Source organism: Trachinotus anak, unplaced genomic scaffold (genome assembly GCF_046630095.1).
Source record: "Trachinotus anak isolate AG129_WGS33_773 ecotype Australia unplaced genomic scaffold, CSIRO_AGI_Tana_v1 ptg000014l, whole genome shotgun sequence".
In the NCBI taxonomy this organism is placed as follows: domain Eukaryota; kingdom Metazoa; phylum Chordata; class Actinopteri; order Carangiformes; family Carangidae; genus Trachinotus; species Trachinotus anak.
This window is the reverse complement of record NW_027273865.1, coordinates 3,348,214-3,368,635: the sequence shown is the minus strand read 5'-3', so window position 1 is coordinate 3,368,635 and position 20,422 is coordinate 3,348,214. Positions and strand designations below refer to the sequence as shown.

The 20,422-nt window shown below is 41.6% G+C and overlaps 1 protein-coding gene and 1 long non-coding RNA gene across 4 annotated transcripts in view; one reads left to right on the top strand and one right to left on the bottom strand.

Annotated features, from left to right (window-relative positions):
* The window catches only part of col4a3 (collagen, type IV, alpha 3), a 40,306-nt gene that overhangs the window by 16,729 nt on the left and 3,155 nt on the right, over positions 1-20,422 (bottom strand). The window contains exons 1-26 of one of the 2 annotated variants that reach the window (XM_071496104.1): positions 16,321-16,926; positions 14,853-14,909; positions 12,200-12,289; positions 11,363-11,407; positions 10,972-11,016; positions 10,268-10,330; positions 9,947-10,000; positions 9,770-9,796; positions 9,157-9,231; positions 8,750-8,812; positions 8,614-8,649; positions 7,901-7,948; positions 7,613-7,687; positions 7,339-7,383; positions 7,099-7,161; positions 6,947-6,991; positions 6,672-6,725; positions 6,527-6,568; positions 6,242-6,323; positions 5,464-5,499; positions 5,088-5,252; positions 4,898-4,990; positions 3,743-3,838; positions 1,861-1,931; positions 358-546; positions 77-245 (exon numbers count right to left, since the gene is read on the bottom strand). In XM_071496104.1, coding sequence (XP_071352205.1) covers positions 77-245; positions 358-546; positions 1,861-1,931; positions 3,743-3,838; positions 4,898-4,990; positions 5,088-5,252; positions 5,464-5,499; positions 6,242-6,323; positions 6,527-6,568; positions 6,672-6,725; positions 6,947-6,991; positions 7,099-7,161; positions 7,339-7,383; positions 7,613-7,687; positions 7,901-7,948; positions 8,614-8,649; positions 8,750-8,812; positions 9,157-9,231; positions 9,770-9,796; positions 9,947-10,000; positions 10,268-10,330; positions 10,972-11,016; positions 11,363-11,407; positions 12,200-12,250 — 1,732 coding nt within the window. In that variant the 5' untranslated portion in view covers positions 12,251-12,289; positions 14,853-14,909; positions 16,321-16,926. Of the gene's footprint in view, positions 1-76; positions 246-357; positions 547-1,860; positions 1,932-3,742; positions 3,839-4,897; positions 4,991-5,087; positions 5,253-5,463; positions 5,500-6,241; positions 6,324-6,526; positions 6,569-6,671; positions 6,726-6,946; positions 6,992-7,098; positions 7,162-7,338; positions 7,384-7,612; positions 7,688-7,900; positions 7,949-8,613; positions 8,650-8,749; positions 8,813-9,156; positions 9,232-9,769; positions 9,797-9,946; positions 10,001-10,267; positions 10,331-10,971; positions 11,017-11,362; positions 11,408-12,199; positions 12,290-14,852; positions 14,910-16,320; positions 16,927-20,422 lie in introns of those variants that run through there. The other variant, XM_071496103.1, reaches the window with a different exon arrangement.
* Positions 14,003-18,496, top strand: LOC139631686 (uncharacterized). Of its 2 annotated transcripts, none has more exons than XR_011693432.1 (3): positions 14,003-14,240; positions 15,824-15,983; positions 18,118-18,496. It is a non-coding gene; the product is annotated as an uncharacterized lncRNA (long non-coding RNA). The 2 variants fall into 2 exon arrangements; XR_011693431.1 differs by lacking the exon at positions 14,003-14,240 and adding an exon at positions 15,197-15,527.

The following is a 20,422-nucleotide window of genomic DNA, read 5'->3' as shown; positions in this document are numbered from 1 at the left end:
GAAACAACATGCATACTGTTAACTCAGGTCCTCACCCTGCTCCAGCCCAGTGCAGTCCACATCTGGACAGACTCACCTGGACTTCCAGGACTTCCTCGCTGTCCCAGGACTCCCACGTTGCCTTTGGGTCCTGGAGGTCCTGGAGCACCAATACCAGGAGGTCCCGGAGGTCCCCGCTGACCTATCAGTCCTCTGGGACCAGTCTCTCCAAGCGGGCCCCTGTCACCCTTGAGTCCCGGAGGCCCCTGGAGAGCAGCATCACAGAGAGACACATTAAGTGAAAGTTGTGTCTGTGATCTGGCGACAGACTGCCCCCCCCTCAGACCCGGTCTGGACTGGACAGATGATTACACTCACAGGGTCTCCTTTCTGTCCCAGAACACCTTTTGGTCCTGGAACTCCTTGAGGTCCATCTTTCCCCTCAAAACCTGATGGTCCTGGGTTCCCCGGGTCTCCGTCCTCTCCCTTCTGTCCAACTCTTCGCATGATCCCCGGATCACCAACAGGTCCTGGTGGCCCCGAGATACCAGGGATACCAAAGGGGCCCTCAAGACAGACAGGTGTTAGTTGTTTATTTGTAGGAAACAGAGAATCAACATCACTGATGGTTAATGAACTAGGGTTAGCACCGCTGCTAACTGTTGCTACGCTAAGACTATATGCTCAACACAAACAGTAAATTAGAAATAAACTGCTGAAGTATCTCATTAACATATTGATGAGGTTTCTCATTAATCATATGAACCAGCCAATCAGGATAGACTCTCTGCTGAACCTCTGCTGTTGCTAATTTGTTTAGCTTAGAGACAAGAGGAAGCCTGGTTTGAACAAGAACCACATATTCTGCTGTTAGTAGTCTGGACCAAGGTTATTAACTAAAACTAACTACTGTAGATGTGAAAAAATATTTTCATTAACTGAAATAAAAGTGAAAACGATAACTGACTGAAACTGTTGTGTCTTTACAAAACAAAAGTTATAGAGAACGGGTCTTTAGTTTTGACTCCGTCAGTTTATTTCATACATCAGCCTGGTGCTCAATTTTTTAGCTGAGTTACATGGAGCAGTATCTAACACCTGATTGGCTCTCAGTATATGACTAGTACATGTGACCTTTAAGTGTTGCTGAATTGGTTTTATCTAAGTGAATCAGGCTGCGTCTTGTGTGACTGTTTACATGTGTGTGCCCAGATCTATAGTTTATGTTCTGTGGTTGTTGTTGTTGTTGTTGTTGTTGTGTCCAGTTTCACACTGACTAACAAACCTATGGTTTGAGTTTTTATTTAACAGTCCTTTTTCGGACCTTTTTGAATCTGACCCCTGACAAATACATGTTACAAAAAAAACTAAAACACTGAAACCAATAAAAACTAAACTAAAACTGAGCATTTTTAAGAAATAAAAACTAACCTAACGAGCAAAACTGCTTTAAAAAAGAATTAAAACTAAACAGAAGAAGAAAGGCAAAACAAAAGAAAAATAACAAGGGAAAAACCATTATGACTATGTCTGGACATGTTTTAGTTGTGGACTAGTTCCCTCATAGACAGTTTCTAAGAGAGATCAACGTGTCTGAGCGATGTCTCAGGTGAGAGGGTCTTTGTTCGGATCCAAAGGGAACCTCAGACATGCTTATTGCAGAGACTGAGGACGGAGGATCACAGTGGTTTGGTGGTTTTGGGTGTTCTAATGCGTTCCCTGCTAATACTCACTCAGCAGGGAGGATTCTCATCGTTGCTCATCGGGAACAGAACTTTTTCTGACTGTATCTAACTGTGGAACTGAGAAGCTGATCAACACACAGACGTCTCTGAACACGTTTGACTAATGTAACATCAGAGTTTCAGCTGGTCAGCTCACCTGTTGACCAGGTGGTCCTCTGATACCTTTGACCCCTTTGGAACCTTTGGGTCCGAGAAAACCGTCTGAACCTGGAAACAGAATAACATCACAGAGACGGACAGGTTTACTCTGAATCTGGACCCAGATCCTGCTCTCTGCTGGCCTGACCTGGCCTGGCCTGGTCTGGTCTGGTCTGGTTATTAAATTGTCTGCAGTTGACAAAATTAAGACTCAACACAGTGAAGCCAATGTCTTATACAACCTGTTAACCTTCGCTCTGTCTTCATTAAAGAGGATCTGTTATGCTTCTCTGAGTTCTCCCCGTCTCATGTGTTTGTTCTACAGCTTTGTGTTCCACAGGTTCTCAAGGCTGAAAGTTCCCACCAAAGACAGAAACTCTGTCAGGACAAAACCCAATTTGTGTGAGACACCTCGGTGGGGGTCCAAACCTTACTCCCTGGACCTACTGACATCAATACGTCTCTTGGTGCAGCACATGACTACTAATAATGAAGAGTTGTCTTTAGTTTTGTAGCTGAAAAGACGCTGTGTTTTCAACTGTCTGGAGAACTTCACTTCATTTTTCCACAGTTCCTTCCACTGCTGCGGTCACGCTGTCCACACTTTGGAAAGGAGCAGTCCCACCATCTCCACTTAGAAAAATCAATTGCGTGTCTGCATTGCTTTGTTTGTTAACGTGTGTGGGAGAATGACTTCATGGTGCTTTCAAATACACCTTGTAAACTCAGCAATCTACACTTGAATTGAGTTTGTTTAGCATGGTCTGTTTGTTTCTTCTGGTCCTTTGTCGACATGCGTCTGTGTGTATTAAGGAGTTCCTGTCATTCAAAGGTATGATTTACCGACCTTTGATAATTTTCTTGCTTTGTTTTGTAGATATGTGCCTGATGTATAAAGTAGCTTGCACCACCATCATGTCTGATTCTGCAGGGACAGTGCTGTGGAGGCATCAGTCAGATAGGAGAACCCCAATCATTCAGAGCACAAGCTTCAGTGCAGTCCTGTGGTCACTGATGTTAACCTTGGTATGGACCCAACTGTTTTCCAGCATGAATGTATATTTTGTGTTGTGTTGTTTTATACTTTAAAATTTTGATAATTGTATTGCTTTTAATTGTTTGTGTTGCACTGTTTTTTTTAATATCCTCCTGCCAAGAGTCCACAGATGTTAATTGACAAGGTTATATCTTATGTATTGTGTGTGGCCCTGATCAATAGAACTAACAGACTGAATTTAACCATCAGAAAATGTTTGTTCTTTCCCCAAACCATTGTTAATTATTGGAAGCTAAAATCATGACATTATTCTATTATTATTAACATGAGCATATGTTAAAAATTCCATTAAAATATTGATAAAATTATCATTATAATTATTATAATAATTATCAGCAAACTCCACCATATTCTTGTAGAACATGTCCTCAGGTACGTATGTGATTTTATTTTATTATACTGCAGCATTTTATAATAACGGTAACCTATTCATGACTGTATAGGCCAATATTAAGTACTCTATAAAAATTGTTTGTATTGAGTATTTTAATAATTTAGTAATTGAATAATTGGATGCTTAAGTCATGCAGCGACAGACAGTAGAGGAATGATTCAGACTATATAACTGGCCCACTAAGAAATCAAACTCTATGTGTCAAAACTGTTCCAACACAGTTCACGAATGTATTTATGTAAACATGTAACTTCCACCGCAAAATGATTCATATAACCATATAAGAACATTATACATTATACATCTTTAAATAACAATGAACATTTAAACTTTAACATATACCAAAGAAGATAAGGCTGCTGACTGACTTCACCCTGTCAATCAGGTGATCAATAGTTCAGATAATCATCACATCAGGTGAGTTCTTACCTGGCACACCGTTTTCACCTGGTTCTCCTGGTTTACCTGGAGGTCCGGGGGAGCCAGATCCAACAGGACAGATCAAGCACATTTCACCCTTCTCACCTGACAAACACCAATCAATCAATCAATCAATCAATCAATCAATCAATCAATCAATCAATCAATCAATCAATCAATCAATCAACCAATCAATCAACCAACCAATCAATCAATCAATCAGTCAGTCAGTCAGTCAGTCAGCCAGCCAGCCAGTCAGTCAGTCAGTCAGTCAATCAATTATGCAAAACATCCTTTTATCAAAGTCTTTTGCACTGAACTGTACTTCATCTTATGTTACTGTATATAAATACATATGTGTAAGTAAAACAAACAGTTGTTAAAATGTGATTAATATTGATAATGTTTGATGTGTTTGATTGATCTATATCAGTTGTTCCCATACACTGGATCTTGGCCCACATCTGGACCATCACATATATTATAAAGTGTATTAGATCAGGACACAATTTTTTACAGTTATAGAAACTGGTTTACCTGTATGACAACATAAGTCTATAGACTAATGTCTTTATAAACCACAACTATCAAAATATTCATATCTAATATCTGAATACACAGGGTCACAATTTGAAGAGCACAAAAAATATTTGACTCTGTCTACTAGACCACTTTCCTATCAAAATAAAGTGTGACAGTAATACAGGTGAAGTTCCTAAACTGTGAAAAAAGAACAGTGCTTTTATTTTGGAGATAAAAATAAAGCCTTAAAGATTTTTTTTATGTTGGTTTTATTCTGTAGTTGCACTCTCAGTCTGAAATCCCAGTTACACTTTTTCAGACTTATTTTGAACTTTATTTTTTGACAGGAAATCAAGCGTAGCTCCGGTTCACTCTGAGCTCTGTCTCCTCACAATGAGCAGGTTCTGGTCTGAGTCCACTGACAGGTCTGGTGTCTGAGGAGAAGCTGGACCCTGACCACAGACCAGCCCTCTTGTTTCAATAAGTTAACCTGTTCATTGTTGTAGATTGTGTTGTACAAACAGTTGTGTGTATATGTGAAGTTCAGATCTGACTACAGACACATGACATCACTAGACCCCACACCATGCTGTCATCCTGTCATGTGATCATCATAACTCTGCTCTCATCTCACCCACTCACCTGGCTGTCCATTCTGCCCTCTGTTCCCAGGAAATCCCATCAGGCCTTTAGGACCTTTAGGACCTGGAGGACCAATGTCTCCTGGCAGGAAGTCTGAGAGACAGAAACCAATGTGTCTGTGTGACGTCTGTGTGTTTTACATTTTATTGTAATCTCTTTTTTGTTTAGTTTTTTAGATGGTTTCTATCACCTGGTATTCCTGGTTCTCCTGGTTCTCCCTCAGGACCTTGAAGTCCTGGGACTCCAGTCTGTCCTTGGGGCCCAATGATGACGGGCCCTGGCTCTCCCTGTTCTCCTTTGGGTCCAGATAATCCAGGTGGCCCCTGGGGCCCAGGTGGCCCAGTAAAACCAACACCTTGAGAGAAGAAGAGGAAGATACTTTATCTACACTTTTATTGTCATCAAAAAAGTAGCAAAAAGTTCTTCTCAATTTCATACGTTCATATTTACTGACACATTTAACTAAATATTTCTAAACAATCGGATCATTATTAGTATTGATTTTTATCTGATCATTAACCCTTCAGTAATAAGTGAGTGAGAGAGAGAAAACAAATGGAGTGTACCTGGCTCGCCTTGCAATCCAGGAAAACCAATGAGTCCTAAAAGAAGCAGAGAAGAAGAACATTGGAGGATTGATCATATGACACAGGTCACATGACTTCTGGGTTTTAAAACAATGTGAAGTGGTCCATAATCCAGATGTTTGTGCGGGTCATTCAGAGTTAAAACAGATGTGAAGTTTATCTGATTACTGGACAGAACATGTCTCATTTATTATTTGTTCAAACATTTTCAACTCTGTCACTGTTTAAAATAAAACATCTGATCATTTCTTTTATATATATAACAGGTAAACGTCTTTATTTACATGTGTTGTTGCACTTGTTACTTATTTAATAAACAAAATGAAATACGTTATTTTTAATTTCTTCAGCTGGTTTCGTTTCATCCAACAGTTTTTCCTTCAGACTGAACATCAGGCATCGGTTTTCATCCAGTTTGCAGTATTTCCTGTTTTATTTTGGTGTTGCGGACTTTTCCCTCTTGTTCCAGATCCTCACTTCCTGCCTTTGTGTCTTTCCCACCTCTGTGACTGTGCCCTGATGTGTTTGATGCTGCCTCTGCTCAGCTCCTCCTGTCTGACTGCTTGCCTGGTTACCTGGTTACCAAACTTTTAGCTCAGTAAATCCTCTGACTTTCAGAAGCCTGACTTTGTGTCTGAGTTGTGTGTTTCAGTCCCTGCCTTGTGAGTCCAGACATTACAAACACACTGAGCTGACACAGGCAAACAGAATAAATAAAATGTGTGTTTTTAACCCTTCATACTGGACTCTGTGATACCTGGTTTTCCAGAGGCTCCTGGGGATCCATGGGGCCCAGGTGTACCAAGCTGGCCCTTCAGGAATCTGTGATTCCAGAACACCTGATAAAAAGACAAGAACACAAATTGAAGGTTGAGACTCACAGACTGCTGCTGGTTGTGTCTGAGGAGCTGACGTCTGCAGCTCGTCAGCCTCATGAACAACACATCAGCTGACTGCAGAGGTTTTCTGATAAAACAGCTTCCTGTCAGAACAACAAGGAAACAAACAGCATTCAGCTCAATGTCAGAGTGGCAGAGCTCACCTCTCCTGGAGGACCTACAGGACCACGCTCACCTTTCTCCCCCTGAAAACACACACAGCAGTCTGTGTTACTGGAGCAGGTTCAGATCTGACACAGTACTGTGTGGTACTGTAGTAGTACTTCATGTACTTCATAAAGTACTCACCCTGGCTCCGTCAATACCTGGAGGACCAAAGTACCCACGATCCCCTGGGTTCCCCTGCAGACACACAGGTTGAGTCAGAGACAGATCTGATTGTGACAGGTGTTCAGAAGGTCTGTGACTCATAGTGACTGCAGCGGCAGAACCTCAGATATTTATGCAGACCACATTTTAATATGAATGTTTATCCTTAGTAGGATGTGAGGATATGTTTGGATATGAACTAGTTAGTTACCAGTGGCTGAGTGAAACTAATCTGAGCACAGCAGGTGAGTTACCTGAGCTCCGAGCTCCCCAATGAGTCCATCCTTCCCCTGTTTGCCCTGACACACAAACAGCAGCATGTTAGACCACCATGAACCAGTTCAGGTCTCTGCTGAACTTCTGATCATAAACACAAAATGTAATCTGGTTTCTGTCTCTGTCTCACCAGTGAGCCGGGGTCACCTTGCTCACCCTTCGGTCCTTTCACCCCCAGTTTCCCTGGCACACCCTGGAGGAGAAAAGAAATGCACACATGTGCTTGACTCTCTGAGTCGATCAAAACAATATCAACATGTCAGACTGTGACTGTAAGACAGGTGTTTAAATAAAGTCTGACTCAAACTGTGAGACAGGTGCTTAAATAAAGTTTGACTCAGACTGTGACTGTGAGATGGGTCTGACTTACAAGACGTCCAAGACAACCTTTCTCTCCAGTATCACCTGGTTCTCCCTGAAATATAATAAAGGAAAAACATCAATGAAAACAGAGAGAGAGAGAGAGAGAGAGAGAGAGAGAGAGAGAGAGACAGACAGTCAGACAGACAGACAGACAGACAGACAGACAGACAGACACACAGATAGTCAGACCGAGACAGACACACAGTCAAATTGAGGCAGACAGACAGTCAGACAAACAGTCAGACAATCAGACAGTCAGTCAGACAGACAAACAGACAGACCTTCAGTTCTTTGGGTCCTTCAGCGTACAGTTTGATTCCTTTCTGTCCTGGTATCCCTGGAGGTCCACGATCACCCTAAAAAGCAAGGAGCAGGGCTGATGATGATGATGATGATGATGATGATGATGATAATGATGATGATGATGATGATGATGATGATGATGATGATGATGATTTAGGTTACATATGTTTGTAATTGTGTCTTGTATCACAGGTCTTTGCTGACGTGACAGTCGACGTGGTTTCTATCATGAACACAGGAGCTCAGTTCTGGACCTGTTAGCTCACCTTCTGTCCTTGAGGACCTGGGATCACAGGACTGGGACCCTCCTGACCCTGAAACACAAACACAGCCTCATCAGGACCGATTGATCCCAGACTGAAGTCACATGATCAAACAGCTCATCAGTCCTCAAATGGGACTTCAGGGGTTTTGTAGTTCTAATATTTTAAAGGTCCATATTTTCACTTCTCCAGTGTTTTATCTGAAGTGTTGATCTCCATCAGAAGATATATTTGTGGTTTAAAGAACCAAAAACCAGCTCAGTGTAGTTTTACATCTCCTCTCTCAGGCTTCTCTCTGGAGCTCTAGTAACAACAGGTCAGTCAGCCAATCAGAAGAAAGGATCTGACTCTCTTCTGATTGGAGTCCTGACGGCTTGTTTTAAGGCTGTGTGCATTTCTCTGTGGACTGAGGCTTTGATACTTTCACAGTGTTAATGTAGAACCTAGACCTGCTTTATAATCACAAACACATGGACACAGGATCAGTATTATCCAGCTATTCATTTTTTTTTTTTTTTTTGCAGTGGTACTGGATCAGTACTTGGTATCACTGAAACACAGGTTCATGTATCAGAATCAGTGTCAGGAAGGAAAAAATGGTATCAGAGCATCTCTAGTTATGAAGCAGGTTAATTATGAGTAAAAGTGAAATGATGATGACATGGGACACAACTAGAAGCTGCTCTCAGATCAGTAGAGCCTCTTAACACACTGACCTTCTCTCCCGGTAACCCCGACAACCCTGGCCTTCCCTAAAAAATACAAAACAACATAACAACAGCTAACATCACCTCATGGAATTTCTGATCATTACAGACTTTAAATAAAATTTGACTCAGATTTGAAGTGTACAGGAATTCCAGGAGGTCCTGCTGGTCCTGGCAGTCCTACTTGACCTGGATCTCCACTCAGCCCCTGAAACAGAAACAGCTAATCAGAACACACTATCCATCAGCCAATCTGAGAGAACTGTCTAAATGGAAGATTTCAATGTCTCTCAACTATGAACATCAGAAACAGCAACTGGCTTCATTCTGTAGATACATTTTAGTAGAAAAACATTATTTCAAATAGTTTGTAATAATTTGTGACCAGTTTTTGTCATGTGATCCAGATCTTTACCAAAGGCAGTCCAAAACTTTCCTGCAGAAAAATGTGCGGAAATGTTTTCTCTCTCCTTAGACATTCCACTGTAAAACTGACAGACAAAAAAGACAGTTTGTCTTGCCTGAAAAATTAAATGTCTGGCAATGACAGACCTTTTCTCCGTTTGATCCTGGTAGTCCTGTCTGTCCTTTAATATCCTGAGGGACGGGGAAGACAAGCGAGTCTCCCTAAAACCAGAACAAAACAGGAACAGTCACAGGGTTTTTAAGGACTAACGAGGGTGGTGAACATGTCCCCAGTCTGAGTTCAACTTGGGGGGGGGGGGGGGGGGGCTATGTTGCATGTCACCCTTCACCTCCCCAAGCATCTTGTCACCTCTCCTACGCAATGGAGTCAAAGGCAAAACTCCTTTGTGTTGTGGAATCATACTTAATGCTGTCCTCTACCAGTCCTCCTTTATTCATTCAAATGTATATACACATATATGCCCCTGCTTCAACATTTCAACATCTGGTTTATTTTATTTATTTGTATTTTGTTTTATCTCTGTTGGTTTCTGAGGGGCATCAAACATAATTTTGTTGCATGACTACGATGGCAAATAAAGTGTCTTATGTCTAAAATACTTCTGAAAGAATTAAAAACATACGGAATAAATATTAAATAAAATAAAAAAACAACAAACTGCTGAAAAACATGCGAAGAACTGGAGATAGAGGGTTGTATTATAACAGTATGTGAATGTGTTCAAGTTTGCTCTCTTACCTTTATACCTTGTGGTCCTGGCTGACCCTGAAACACATTAATGCAATTAGCTTTAGCTTTTCTGAGTTAATTAGCCTAGCTTAGCTTCAGTCTGCAGTGATAAATTTAAATGACTGATAGGTGAAAACAGGAAGTCTTCACAGCAGCCAATCACTGCTTTGTACGGGTATGACTTACTCGAAGGCCGGCAGGTCCTGGAACCCCAGGGAATCCTGGGTACCCAACATCCCCCTAGAAGAAATCACTCAATATATCAATCAATCAATCAGTGTGTCAGTCAGTGTCAGTGTGTGGATGAAGTCAGGTGATTTCTGTCTCAGGTAGATCCCCTTTTGACTCCAGCCCACACACTTCATAGCCTGACAATCAAAGTTTAAGAAAATTGTGTTCATGTGTTTATGTTCATGCCATCTGATTCCCAGACCCCTTCCAGAGATCTGGCAGACAGGATTCAAACTGCCTTCAGTAAAACACGATGACCATCTCCAACATCTCTACCTTTGTCCCGTTGCATCCTGGGAATCCTGGTTGGCCAATTGGTCCTTCGTGTCCAGGAAGTCCCTGAGAAACAATAATGAATAATAAAATGTTCAATGCACCATACTTACAAATATCTTCTTCTGATCAGATAACTTTTGTCTGTATTTGAGTTGTTCAAGTCAACTTTTGTTCAAGCACTGAGTCTGAAGCTGTCAGGAAAGGGAGGGGTGAGGTATTCAGTTGGGTGCAACCTTGCCACTAGATGGCACTACATCCTACACATTGGTCCTTTAAAGTTATTTGATTCTATAAAAAATGAATAGTTTTAATGTAGAAAGTGACTATTTTTTCACTTGTTTTAAAAATAAAATATTTCAGGGATCACTCATAGACAGAACTTTTTTTGCATTTCAAATAATATAACATAAATAATTTAACAAGATGAAACACGTTCTGATCATCTGACACTTCTGATTTTATTTCTTTATGTCCTTTTGAGAGTTAAGTTGTACAAATTTCTGTTTTTAGGTTTTTAAATGAAAATAAAGTTTATTTTTTTATTATTTCAGTGTTAGAATTGTTTTGCTAAAATAACATTTAGATTTTTAAACTGGAAAAACATGATGACTGAAACATTAGTTTACTGGAGCATGATCGCTTTGAACAGGATATATGTTTTAAATTCTCTCCATTGTCTGTTCACAGTTTGTGAAATTTCTTACCGGCAGTCCAGGAGGTCCTGGGAAACCTGGTTTCCCTGGAAGACCCTGGAAAACAACAGAGAGACAGATGAATACTGACTGATGTTGACCTTTGTATCCTCCTCTCACCACTGCATGCAGGATATCTGTATTCAGTCAAGTTTCTAAATGTACCAGATCTGTCAGGACGAATTCTGGCTAAATGTGTCTAACATGAGGCTCAAGTCCAAGAAGATCAAGACTTGAAAAGTTAAAGATGTTGAAAGAGACTTGGAGACATAAACACAGTTGGAATTAAATTTACATTTCAAATGAGAGTTAAGCATAAAGGAGTTCAACGAGTGTCTCTCTGGAAATTTGATGATGGAAGACATTAGTGATAATTCATCATCATTGTCACCATCATTCCTACCAGAGAGCCTTTCAGTCCTGGAATTCCTGCTGGTCCTTGCTCACCCTGAGGACAAATAAAGGAGAGAAGAATTATCACACTGCAGAACTCTGACTAATATTCAGCCGGTTTTATAAACAGCTTGAAAACATCAGTTTCGTCGTGTTGATACAGAAGCTAAGAGCAGCTGATATGGTTTGTAGGTCCATATTTTAATTTGTAGGTTACGTCTCAAAGTCAAGTCAGTCCTGAACTTAAAGTCACTGTCTGTTCTGGACACACAGTAAACACACAATGACCTCCTGCTTTGAAACCTGATTGGCTGCTGTCAGACTGTAGTGTGTGTCTGTTGTCAGGAAAATGAAGAGCTGATTGGCTGTTACACTTCTTCTAATCTGTGGACGTGTGTCAAAATTGAGACGGAAGTGTTCTTTGATTTTGTCAAGTCTGACGTCAACAGGCTTGAGGCTGGATTGACAACCTGGCAGAGTGGGCAACTGCCAAGGGCCCCTAGACCTCCAAGATCCCCCACATCAAACCCCCAAGGCCCCCCAAAGCTTGTAGAGAGACTCTAGTTTTAAGACCTGAACTGTTTTAGTGTACATTGTGGTTGTTTGTTGTCAAGTTGTGTTTTATCAAACTGTCATTTAATTAACACTCAAAAACCTCAGTAAAGTCAGTGACAGACTGAAGAACTTATCTGTGATATCAACAGAACATGAGATATAATCAGAGCAACTCATCATCATGACTGAAGGTTATTTAAGAAAGATGGTTTCAAAATAAAACCCTGACCCTGGGGAACCCCAGTCTGTTTACACCTGTCAAATAATCACAATAATAATAAGCAGGCATTACCTTCTCTCCTTGTGGCCCCTGGTGACCCTCGTTTCCAGGGTAACCAATCATTCCAGGAAGTCCATCTTCTCCAGGATAACCAGGTTCACCCTGCAGGAGACAAAAACACAGGTAATATTTAGATGAGTTCAGTTCAGTCCACCAAGTAAACTCCAGATTAATTCAATCAGGTGATGTCTGGTGCAGGTCAGATCCTGAGTCAGCTGACCCGCTGTCCACACTCAGGTAAACTCTGGTAAACTCAGGCAGGCTCAGGTGTATCAGAGATCCTGGCTGTGGTCCAGGTGCACTCAGGTGCCTGAGTGAACAGACGTTTCATGTTCAGCAGAGAGGAACCAGCCTTTCTTCGGCTGTTGCTGAACACACCTGAGATCACAGAGTTCACACCTGGGTGGTCTCAGAAACCACACCTGAGTCACATCAGACTGTAGCAGAGACACAAAGGCTTCAGACTCCACTGCAGCTGAACTCAGATCTGAAGACGCTCAATACCGAAGATAACGATAAAAGACACGCTGATGTAAAGATTGTCTCTATCCAATAAAAGAATTCAGTTTGTTCTCCGTTGACTGAGAACGGCAAAGACAGAGGAGAAGCTCATCTCAGCTCACTGACATAACCATCCTGTTCTAACATGTAATACATTCAGTTTCACAAAGGACTGAAGATTAATTCACTTTAAAAATGATAAAAAGCTTCATAATTATATGTTTAAGTTGTAATAATTAAACATGTTCACATCAGATCCCAGCAAACACACCAGATCCTCAGAAACCATATGAAACTACATTAGAGTCCACCAAATCCACATGGATCCACTTCAGACAAACATTAGACTCACATTAGACTCCAGTAGACCCACATTTGACCCAACCCCTCTCAGTGTGCCCTCCTTTGACCTGAATAGACCCACATTAGAGCCACTTTAAACCCCGGTAGACCCACATCAGCAGACTCAGTAGAGTCCAGTTCTGGTTCAGGTTCTGAGTCTGTGTTTGTTACATCAACTGTCCACTGACACCCTGCTCAGATGACACAAACAACACGCTTGTTCATTTGTGTTCAGTTGTTGTGTTTTGCTTTGTGTGGCTGCCCCTGCTGAACTGTGGACGTGGTCAGTGTGTTGTTGTGTTTGTTGTGATTTCACTGGATGAGTCATGACTTTAATAAAAATAAATGTAAACCAACATGTTTGAGCTACATCAGAGCAGCAGAGTGAAGGTGGTGGAGACAGGAAACAAAAATCACTTCACAATCTGTAATTGATCATTGAACGATCATCAGTGTATGATTCAGACTGAGTCAGTCCTGGACTGCTGGTTGTAATCTGGTTGTTAACAGGAAGTGAGACCAACACGTAAACTAAAGCTTCACTACTTTCATCTATACTCACCTTTTCATTCTTGTCCCTGTGGTTTATTTTGTGTTTTACTTTATGTATTTATTTTGTGTTTTCTCTGAAGTTCTTCCTACAGCTTTATTATCATGTCTATTGAAGAATATTTTTAGCATTGTGCAATAGCACAATATAGCTCATCATCAAGACACTGTGTTTCATGACTGTTACAGCTGGAAGTTACACAGTAAAATCACCTTAATCTACTCAAATTAAAATAACAGATCACTTCATGTTGATGAGACTGAGCAGTAGGGCAGATGGAGGGTAAATCCTCGTCTCTGATTGCCCGCTCCTCTCAGATCATGGATCATGCAGTGACAGCAGGTCACCACTGGAGAGCAGCAGACTGTAAACACCAACTGATCCAGGGCCAGTGAGGGCTGACCCACGCTCTCAAAACCCAAGGGTGTCATTTCCAACAGGGGGGTGGGGGGACATTTTCAGTCTCTAGAAGCAGAGTTGAGGGTGTGTTCTTGTGTCTTGTGTGTTCTTTGGCCCAGGTTTTGCCTCTCTGGGTTCACCTCCTGTTCTAATGTCTGTTTGGTGGAGGTTGTAACTGCAGACGTGAAGGTCTGACAGTAACAATAAAAACCTTTGATCTAGATTCATCTGTGGTGAAGAACAAGTCTCTGTGACTGTGGGGTGAGTGTCATAATAATATTCATCATATTTATTAACATTACTGCAATGTTCATACTTTTGTTATTAGATAAAAAATTATGATTAATTAATAACATTAATTGGAAAAGCCCAGTAACTAATTTCACAATAAAGTGCCAGATGAATATAAATAAATTGATGAAGGAAATATAATTCACACATTGTCACATGACTGTAGCAGCAGGGAACATTTATTTGATCTGTTTATTGATTTGTGATTGGAAGCGCAGTAATGAGATAAAATCTGAGACGGTCTGATGGTCCTGGACCAGAAAAACCTGAGCAGCTCAGACAGAGGTTTTTTCTTACTGTTGGAGCTCACTTGAGGCTTAAAACAGGTGAACATCAGATTATATCATCCACCAGCCGCACAGCTTCTGTCTCTGTTGACTGTTCATAAATGAACGCAGTAGAAAATGTCTTGGACTTTATTGTATCGTCCCCAACACTTTTTGTGTTTAATGGTTAAAATTAAATGTGTTTAATTGTTTTAATGAAGTCAAATAAACTCAGACACAGTCCAGTGAGACAGCAGCTGAACAAACCTCAACATCGTCATCATCGTAGCACCTGTCCCACCTGTGTGTCACTCACCTTTTGACCTTTGACCCCATCACAGTGACACAATGACTTCCCACTGCAGTGACACACCTGCAGAGACAAAAATAAATGTAAGAGGAATCCGTGAATCTGACCACACACACAAACACACACACACACACACGCATATCTCAATAAAAAACATATAATAAAATAATACAATGAATCATTAATATTCAGAATAATATAAAGTAACAGAATCAAATCAGGACCAGAAAGAGTCCAGGTCCTGATCAGTCCAGACTCTGGACTGATCCGACTCTACAGAAGTGAGTCAAGTACAAACTGAAGAGTAAAGCAGCTATTGACTGAGACACATTTATCTGTGACTCCCTCACACTAACAGCCAACTCTTAACTTATCACATGACTGATCACATGACTGATCAGAGAATCAGTAACCAATCAGAGATACAGGTCGAACCATCACAGTTTATTCAGTGATTTTAATTTTATTATGTCTCTGTGCTGCATGATGTAGGATCTTCTCTCACATTTCACTGACTTTTGAAGCCAGATCCAGTTTTTATTCTGATGTTTGTGAATCACAGTGAAGGATTTGTGCTTTTATCAGTCTGATAAACTTTGGTCCAGGTCCTGATCAGTCCAGGTCCTGATTCTCTCCAGTCTAATCAGGTCTGCTAGGATCCTGCTCTACTGCTGGTCTCAGGTCTGTGTGTCAATGTGATGTCTGAGTGAATCCAAGCTGACATCTTCGATTTCTGAACACCCTCATCATCATCATCATCATGTTTGTAATCTCTCTCAGTCAGACAGAACCTGAGGGTTTAAACCAGACCCCATGTTGGATGCAGCAGGTGTAAGGGTGATCCAGTTTAGTCCGGACTGATGTTAAACTCAGGTTTAGACTGCCATGATGTTGTTAAACATGTCTCCTCATGATATCTTTATCTGTCAGACATATTTCTGAAGAGTTTAACCCAAACATCTCCATGTATCCTGCAGGTGTAACAGTGGTCTTCCTGTGAGATAGTGAACCAGCAGACAGTCAGACAGACAGGCTGATGAAGATCTGATGTCGCCTTATCTTCATTCCTGTCTCACATCCCGCAGAATGGCAGGATGGCAGGAGATGTCCTGACACGTCCTGCAGCATGTCATCATGGTAAATGTTCCACATTCAGTCTGAGGGTTCAGGTGGTTCAGGCAGAGAGGACCTGACCTGCAGACTCTCAGACCACAAACCTGAGGCTAGTTGCACAAAACACCTTAAGTTAAGATTTTCCTTACAGTCCAACTTAAGATTTCCTTTAAACAAAACCTGTTGCACAAAACATCCCTTAGTCTTCTACTTAAAATGTTTACTTAAGTATTTAAAGTTTTCCCCTCATCTTAGTCTTATACTTAAGGAATCACTTAAAGTCAGTTAAACCGTCGCACAGAAGACCTTAGTGACCAAAGTCAGGAAAAAAAAACTCCAGGTAACTCTTACTATATCTTACCTAAAGATGACTGAGTTTCTGGTGATAAAGCTCTTTACAGTTAATGATTGTTCTGTGGTTTTTTGGAACAGGATCCTTCCAGTCATTTGTTGGTGAAATATTTCCTGTCCATTGATCAGCTGTGAGCCATGTCATTCACTGATCAGTCACTCTGACCTGTCTGCTGAACACTGTTTTCTTCTGTTTTATTCCTCTAGAAGTTTAATCTTTTCCTCCTCTGGACAACTTGTTTTTCTTGCCTTCTTTTCTTCAGCCATTTTTTTCTACAGGCCAACTTTGTGAGATGATAACAGGTGAGATGATAACCAGCTGCTAATGCTAGCAAACATTAGCAGCTGGTTTGGAAACTGTAGAATTTTAAAATCTACTTCATTGCTGTAAAAGCCTTAACATTTTTCCTTTTTAAGAGACCTTTTAAGAGGTTCTGTGCAACAACCTTAAGTAACTCCCTCAGCTAAGGAGAAATTCAACCTAAGTGTCATACTTAAGGAGAAAAAAAAAAAAAAAAAAAAAAAGATGACCAGAATGGACTAACAGAGTAAGCTGTGTCTATTGAAATACGACTGCTCGCCCTAACCCAAACAATCATAATCTAATCTGCGTTCCGGCCCCCGCAGCACCAGCCTTGGCCAACGGGCCTTGGCCAAGGCTGGTGCTGGAACAACTCCCCCACGAAATCTCTGCAGTGAGACGCTTCTACTCCTACCCCCCCCCCTCCACGGACACCTGTTGATTGTTGATTGACCCGATCAAGGATGTCTCCATGGCAACTTGCTGTGTTATCGCGATGACACCCTGCCAACTGAGGCTCTGATTGTGAACTAGACGAAGCGACTCCCCAGGCCTATGCACACACACACATTCACGGACACCTCTTACATGTACATATGCAACTCACCCCAACCCCCCAACCCCATCCCACGCCTTCGCCGCTTCCTCCCATCCAGTGCGGCGGGCGGGGTCCGATGGCTGCGCCACAATGGCAGCGGCTGCGGCTGGCTGCCTGTCTGCACTGGAACCACCTCCTCCCCCCCTCCCCCCTCCCCTGGAGCAAATTGTCTTGAGTCACTGTGTTGTAAGATGTGTTTGTTTATATATGCTTATGTTGCTGAGGTTTCTTTTTTCCCGAATCCCACACTGTACCCCCACACTGGGGGGGGGGGGGGGGGGGGGGGGGGGGGGTACAGTGTGGGATTTCTGTTATTTTTTCTCCTCTCCTCTCCACTTGTCGTCGTCCCCCCCCCCTTTTTAATGGCGCCGCAGATGGCTGCCTCAGTGTTTTGGTGCGCTCTGCACCAATCACCAGAAAAAAATCCTTGTACGTGAAAACATACTTGGCAATAAACCTGATTCTGATTCTGATTCTGATTCTGAAAACTGCACTGTTTTGTGCACCTGTGCCCTGATCCTCATACTGTCTATACACACCTCACTGTGGAGGCTCCAACACCAAACATTTGTTCTTCTGTTTGTTCTTTTACTGAAGTCAGACTAAAACTCCTGATGATGGTTTTTGTCTCTGCAACGATCCACAAACATGAAACAGACAAACTCCTCATGTCACTGCAACACCTGGAAAACACCTGGAAATACCTAAAAAATATCTGAAAAACGCCTGAAAACACCTGAGAAACACTCCTCTTTCATTCATTATCATTTTTCTCACTCTCTTACTTCTTATAAACAGCTGACTTCAGGTTTTTACAGTAACCAATCAGATTTTCCCATGATCTCAACCAGCCAATCGAGTTGTCACTGTCAAGCTTTAACATCTGCTCCCCTCTATTCTGCTGTCAGCTGTCACTTCAGAGCTGTGGCCCCTTCTCCTCTCCATCCACCTCCAGTCTTCACATCCAAGACCAGGTCCAGCTCATCAGAGTCCAGTCCACATCACGTCCAGGTCTCCAGCATCCCTTTCTTCCGTCCACCACCACCGCCAGAACCACCATTTGATTTATTTTATCTCATTTATTTGGCAAAAACACTTTTTCCTGTTCCCCATATGTCAGACAACCTTTTGTCTCAGTAAATGGTGTAAAAATCTTATCAATAAATACACAAGATCATTTCAGTTGATGTTCCACTGTTTGGTTTTTACAGACCACTGAAGCCCCCATATCATAAGCCATCCACAGTCGGCTTGGACAGGAGGGATGATTACACAAAGAGTTAAATGCACATGACTTTCAAGACCTTTTTAAAACCACATGGAATAAGATTTTATACCTGTCTCACCATCCTCTGGCCCTGACCCTGCAGTATGTGACAATTATTCCTTATGATATGAGTCATTAAATTCATGCAACATACGTGTCAGAAAATTAATGGATGGATTCACCAGTGACTGATGTTTCATTTATTAAAGGTAACTGAAGTTTTATTTAAAATCTGGACCTGTCCAATGTGAGCTAGGATTGGTTCCTGAGGTTCTATGACATATGAATCCCTGGTTGTCTGAATCCACTCAGTCATGGTGTTGACTGATTATTTCACTCATCATATGTCTTTATTATAGAAAAACATCATGTAGAGGAGATAATGTGGAGAGGAAGTCACTGATGCATCTGTGCTGCAGAGATGTGTCAGTAAACGCGCGCGTGTGTGTGTGTGTGTGTGTGTGTGTGTGTTTGTGTGTGTGTGTGTGTGTGTGTGTGTGTGTGTGTGTGTGTGTATTTGGGTCAGTAATAACAGCAGATCAGGACAAAAGGCTGAAACAGAAAACAGACAAACTAAAACAACAGACAGGGAGCAGACTGTCTGTCTGACTGCAGCAGTGGAGGAAGTTTCACTGTGAAATTTGCAAGTTCAAGTTCTGATCTCAGTAAAACTACAAGAGTCTTATCAAAGAGATGTACTTCAAATATCACAAGTACTGTGCAGTATTAGTGGAGTCTCATTACTGAAGCATTCACAATGTGAGGTTGAAGTATTTCATCGACTTTAGGGTAATTTAATTTACTGAACAACAATTCATTGTAGATTGTTTCCAGTAAAGTAACAAGCTGACAGGTAAATGCAGCAGAAGTACACAGTAAATACTACAGTACATCCAAACTGTACTTGAGTAAATGTACTCCACAGTCTGAGAGAGACAGACACCGACAAAGGTTTTATTTCCTGTATCACATTCTTTCTACATTTTCTTATTTCCGCAGTAAACAAGATGTTTGGATCAACATGTACTGAGCATGCTCAGTAGCCTCCACTGAGGAGAGAAGGTGGGAAGGAAAGGTGAGGTTGGACTGAGACATGTCTGAGACTAAAATCAGGAGGAGACAGGAAACAGTGTTCTCACTCTATCCTCACCCTGTCTTCACAATGTTCCAGTGGTGTGTAGTGACTTTTACAGATCGGCAAGCAGAAGCAAGCAGCTGACCCCACCCAACTCCCACCTCTCACCCCTCAGCAATATACAAACCACAACAATATGAGCCAGACTAAAACAAACCATTTCATGTCAGTATCAAATCAATCCTCTCTTAAACTCAGGGCCTGTCCCGTCTCATGGTTTTGTGCTGTCTGTCTCTCCTGTGCTGAAAGTCTCTCTCCTCCATCTTCTGCTCTCTGTCTGGACATCTTCACCTTTCTCCTTCATGTGTGAACAAGTTTCAGGATTATTCTTCTGAACTGACACTAAACTGATCAAATTTGCTTTATAGAGGGAAAATATCTAAAAATCACTTCTATGTTAATCTTCAACATATTTACCATTAACTGACAATGACAGTGACAATGTAGAATCCAGTATTTTCCCGCCTCAATGTTGTTAATCTTCCTGGCTCATCGTCTGGACTGTAGCTGAAGCTCAGAGACACAGGAACTTCAGTATTGAGGAGTTGTAGCTTTTATTTACTGACAAACAGACTAAAGTGAACACACATTACACTGCTATGTTCACAGCTACACTGCTGACTGCTAACTAAAGAGCTAACTCTTTGCTCACCATCACCTCTCTCTCTCTCTCTCTCTCCCTCTCTCCCCCCCTCTCTCTCTGTCCTGCCGTGCGTGGCAGGACCTTCATACTGATCTCTTCCTGAAAGGAGCTGCTCTCCTCCTGTAACAATATTCTGTCTCAAACTTCTCAAACTTACAGCAGATCTCA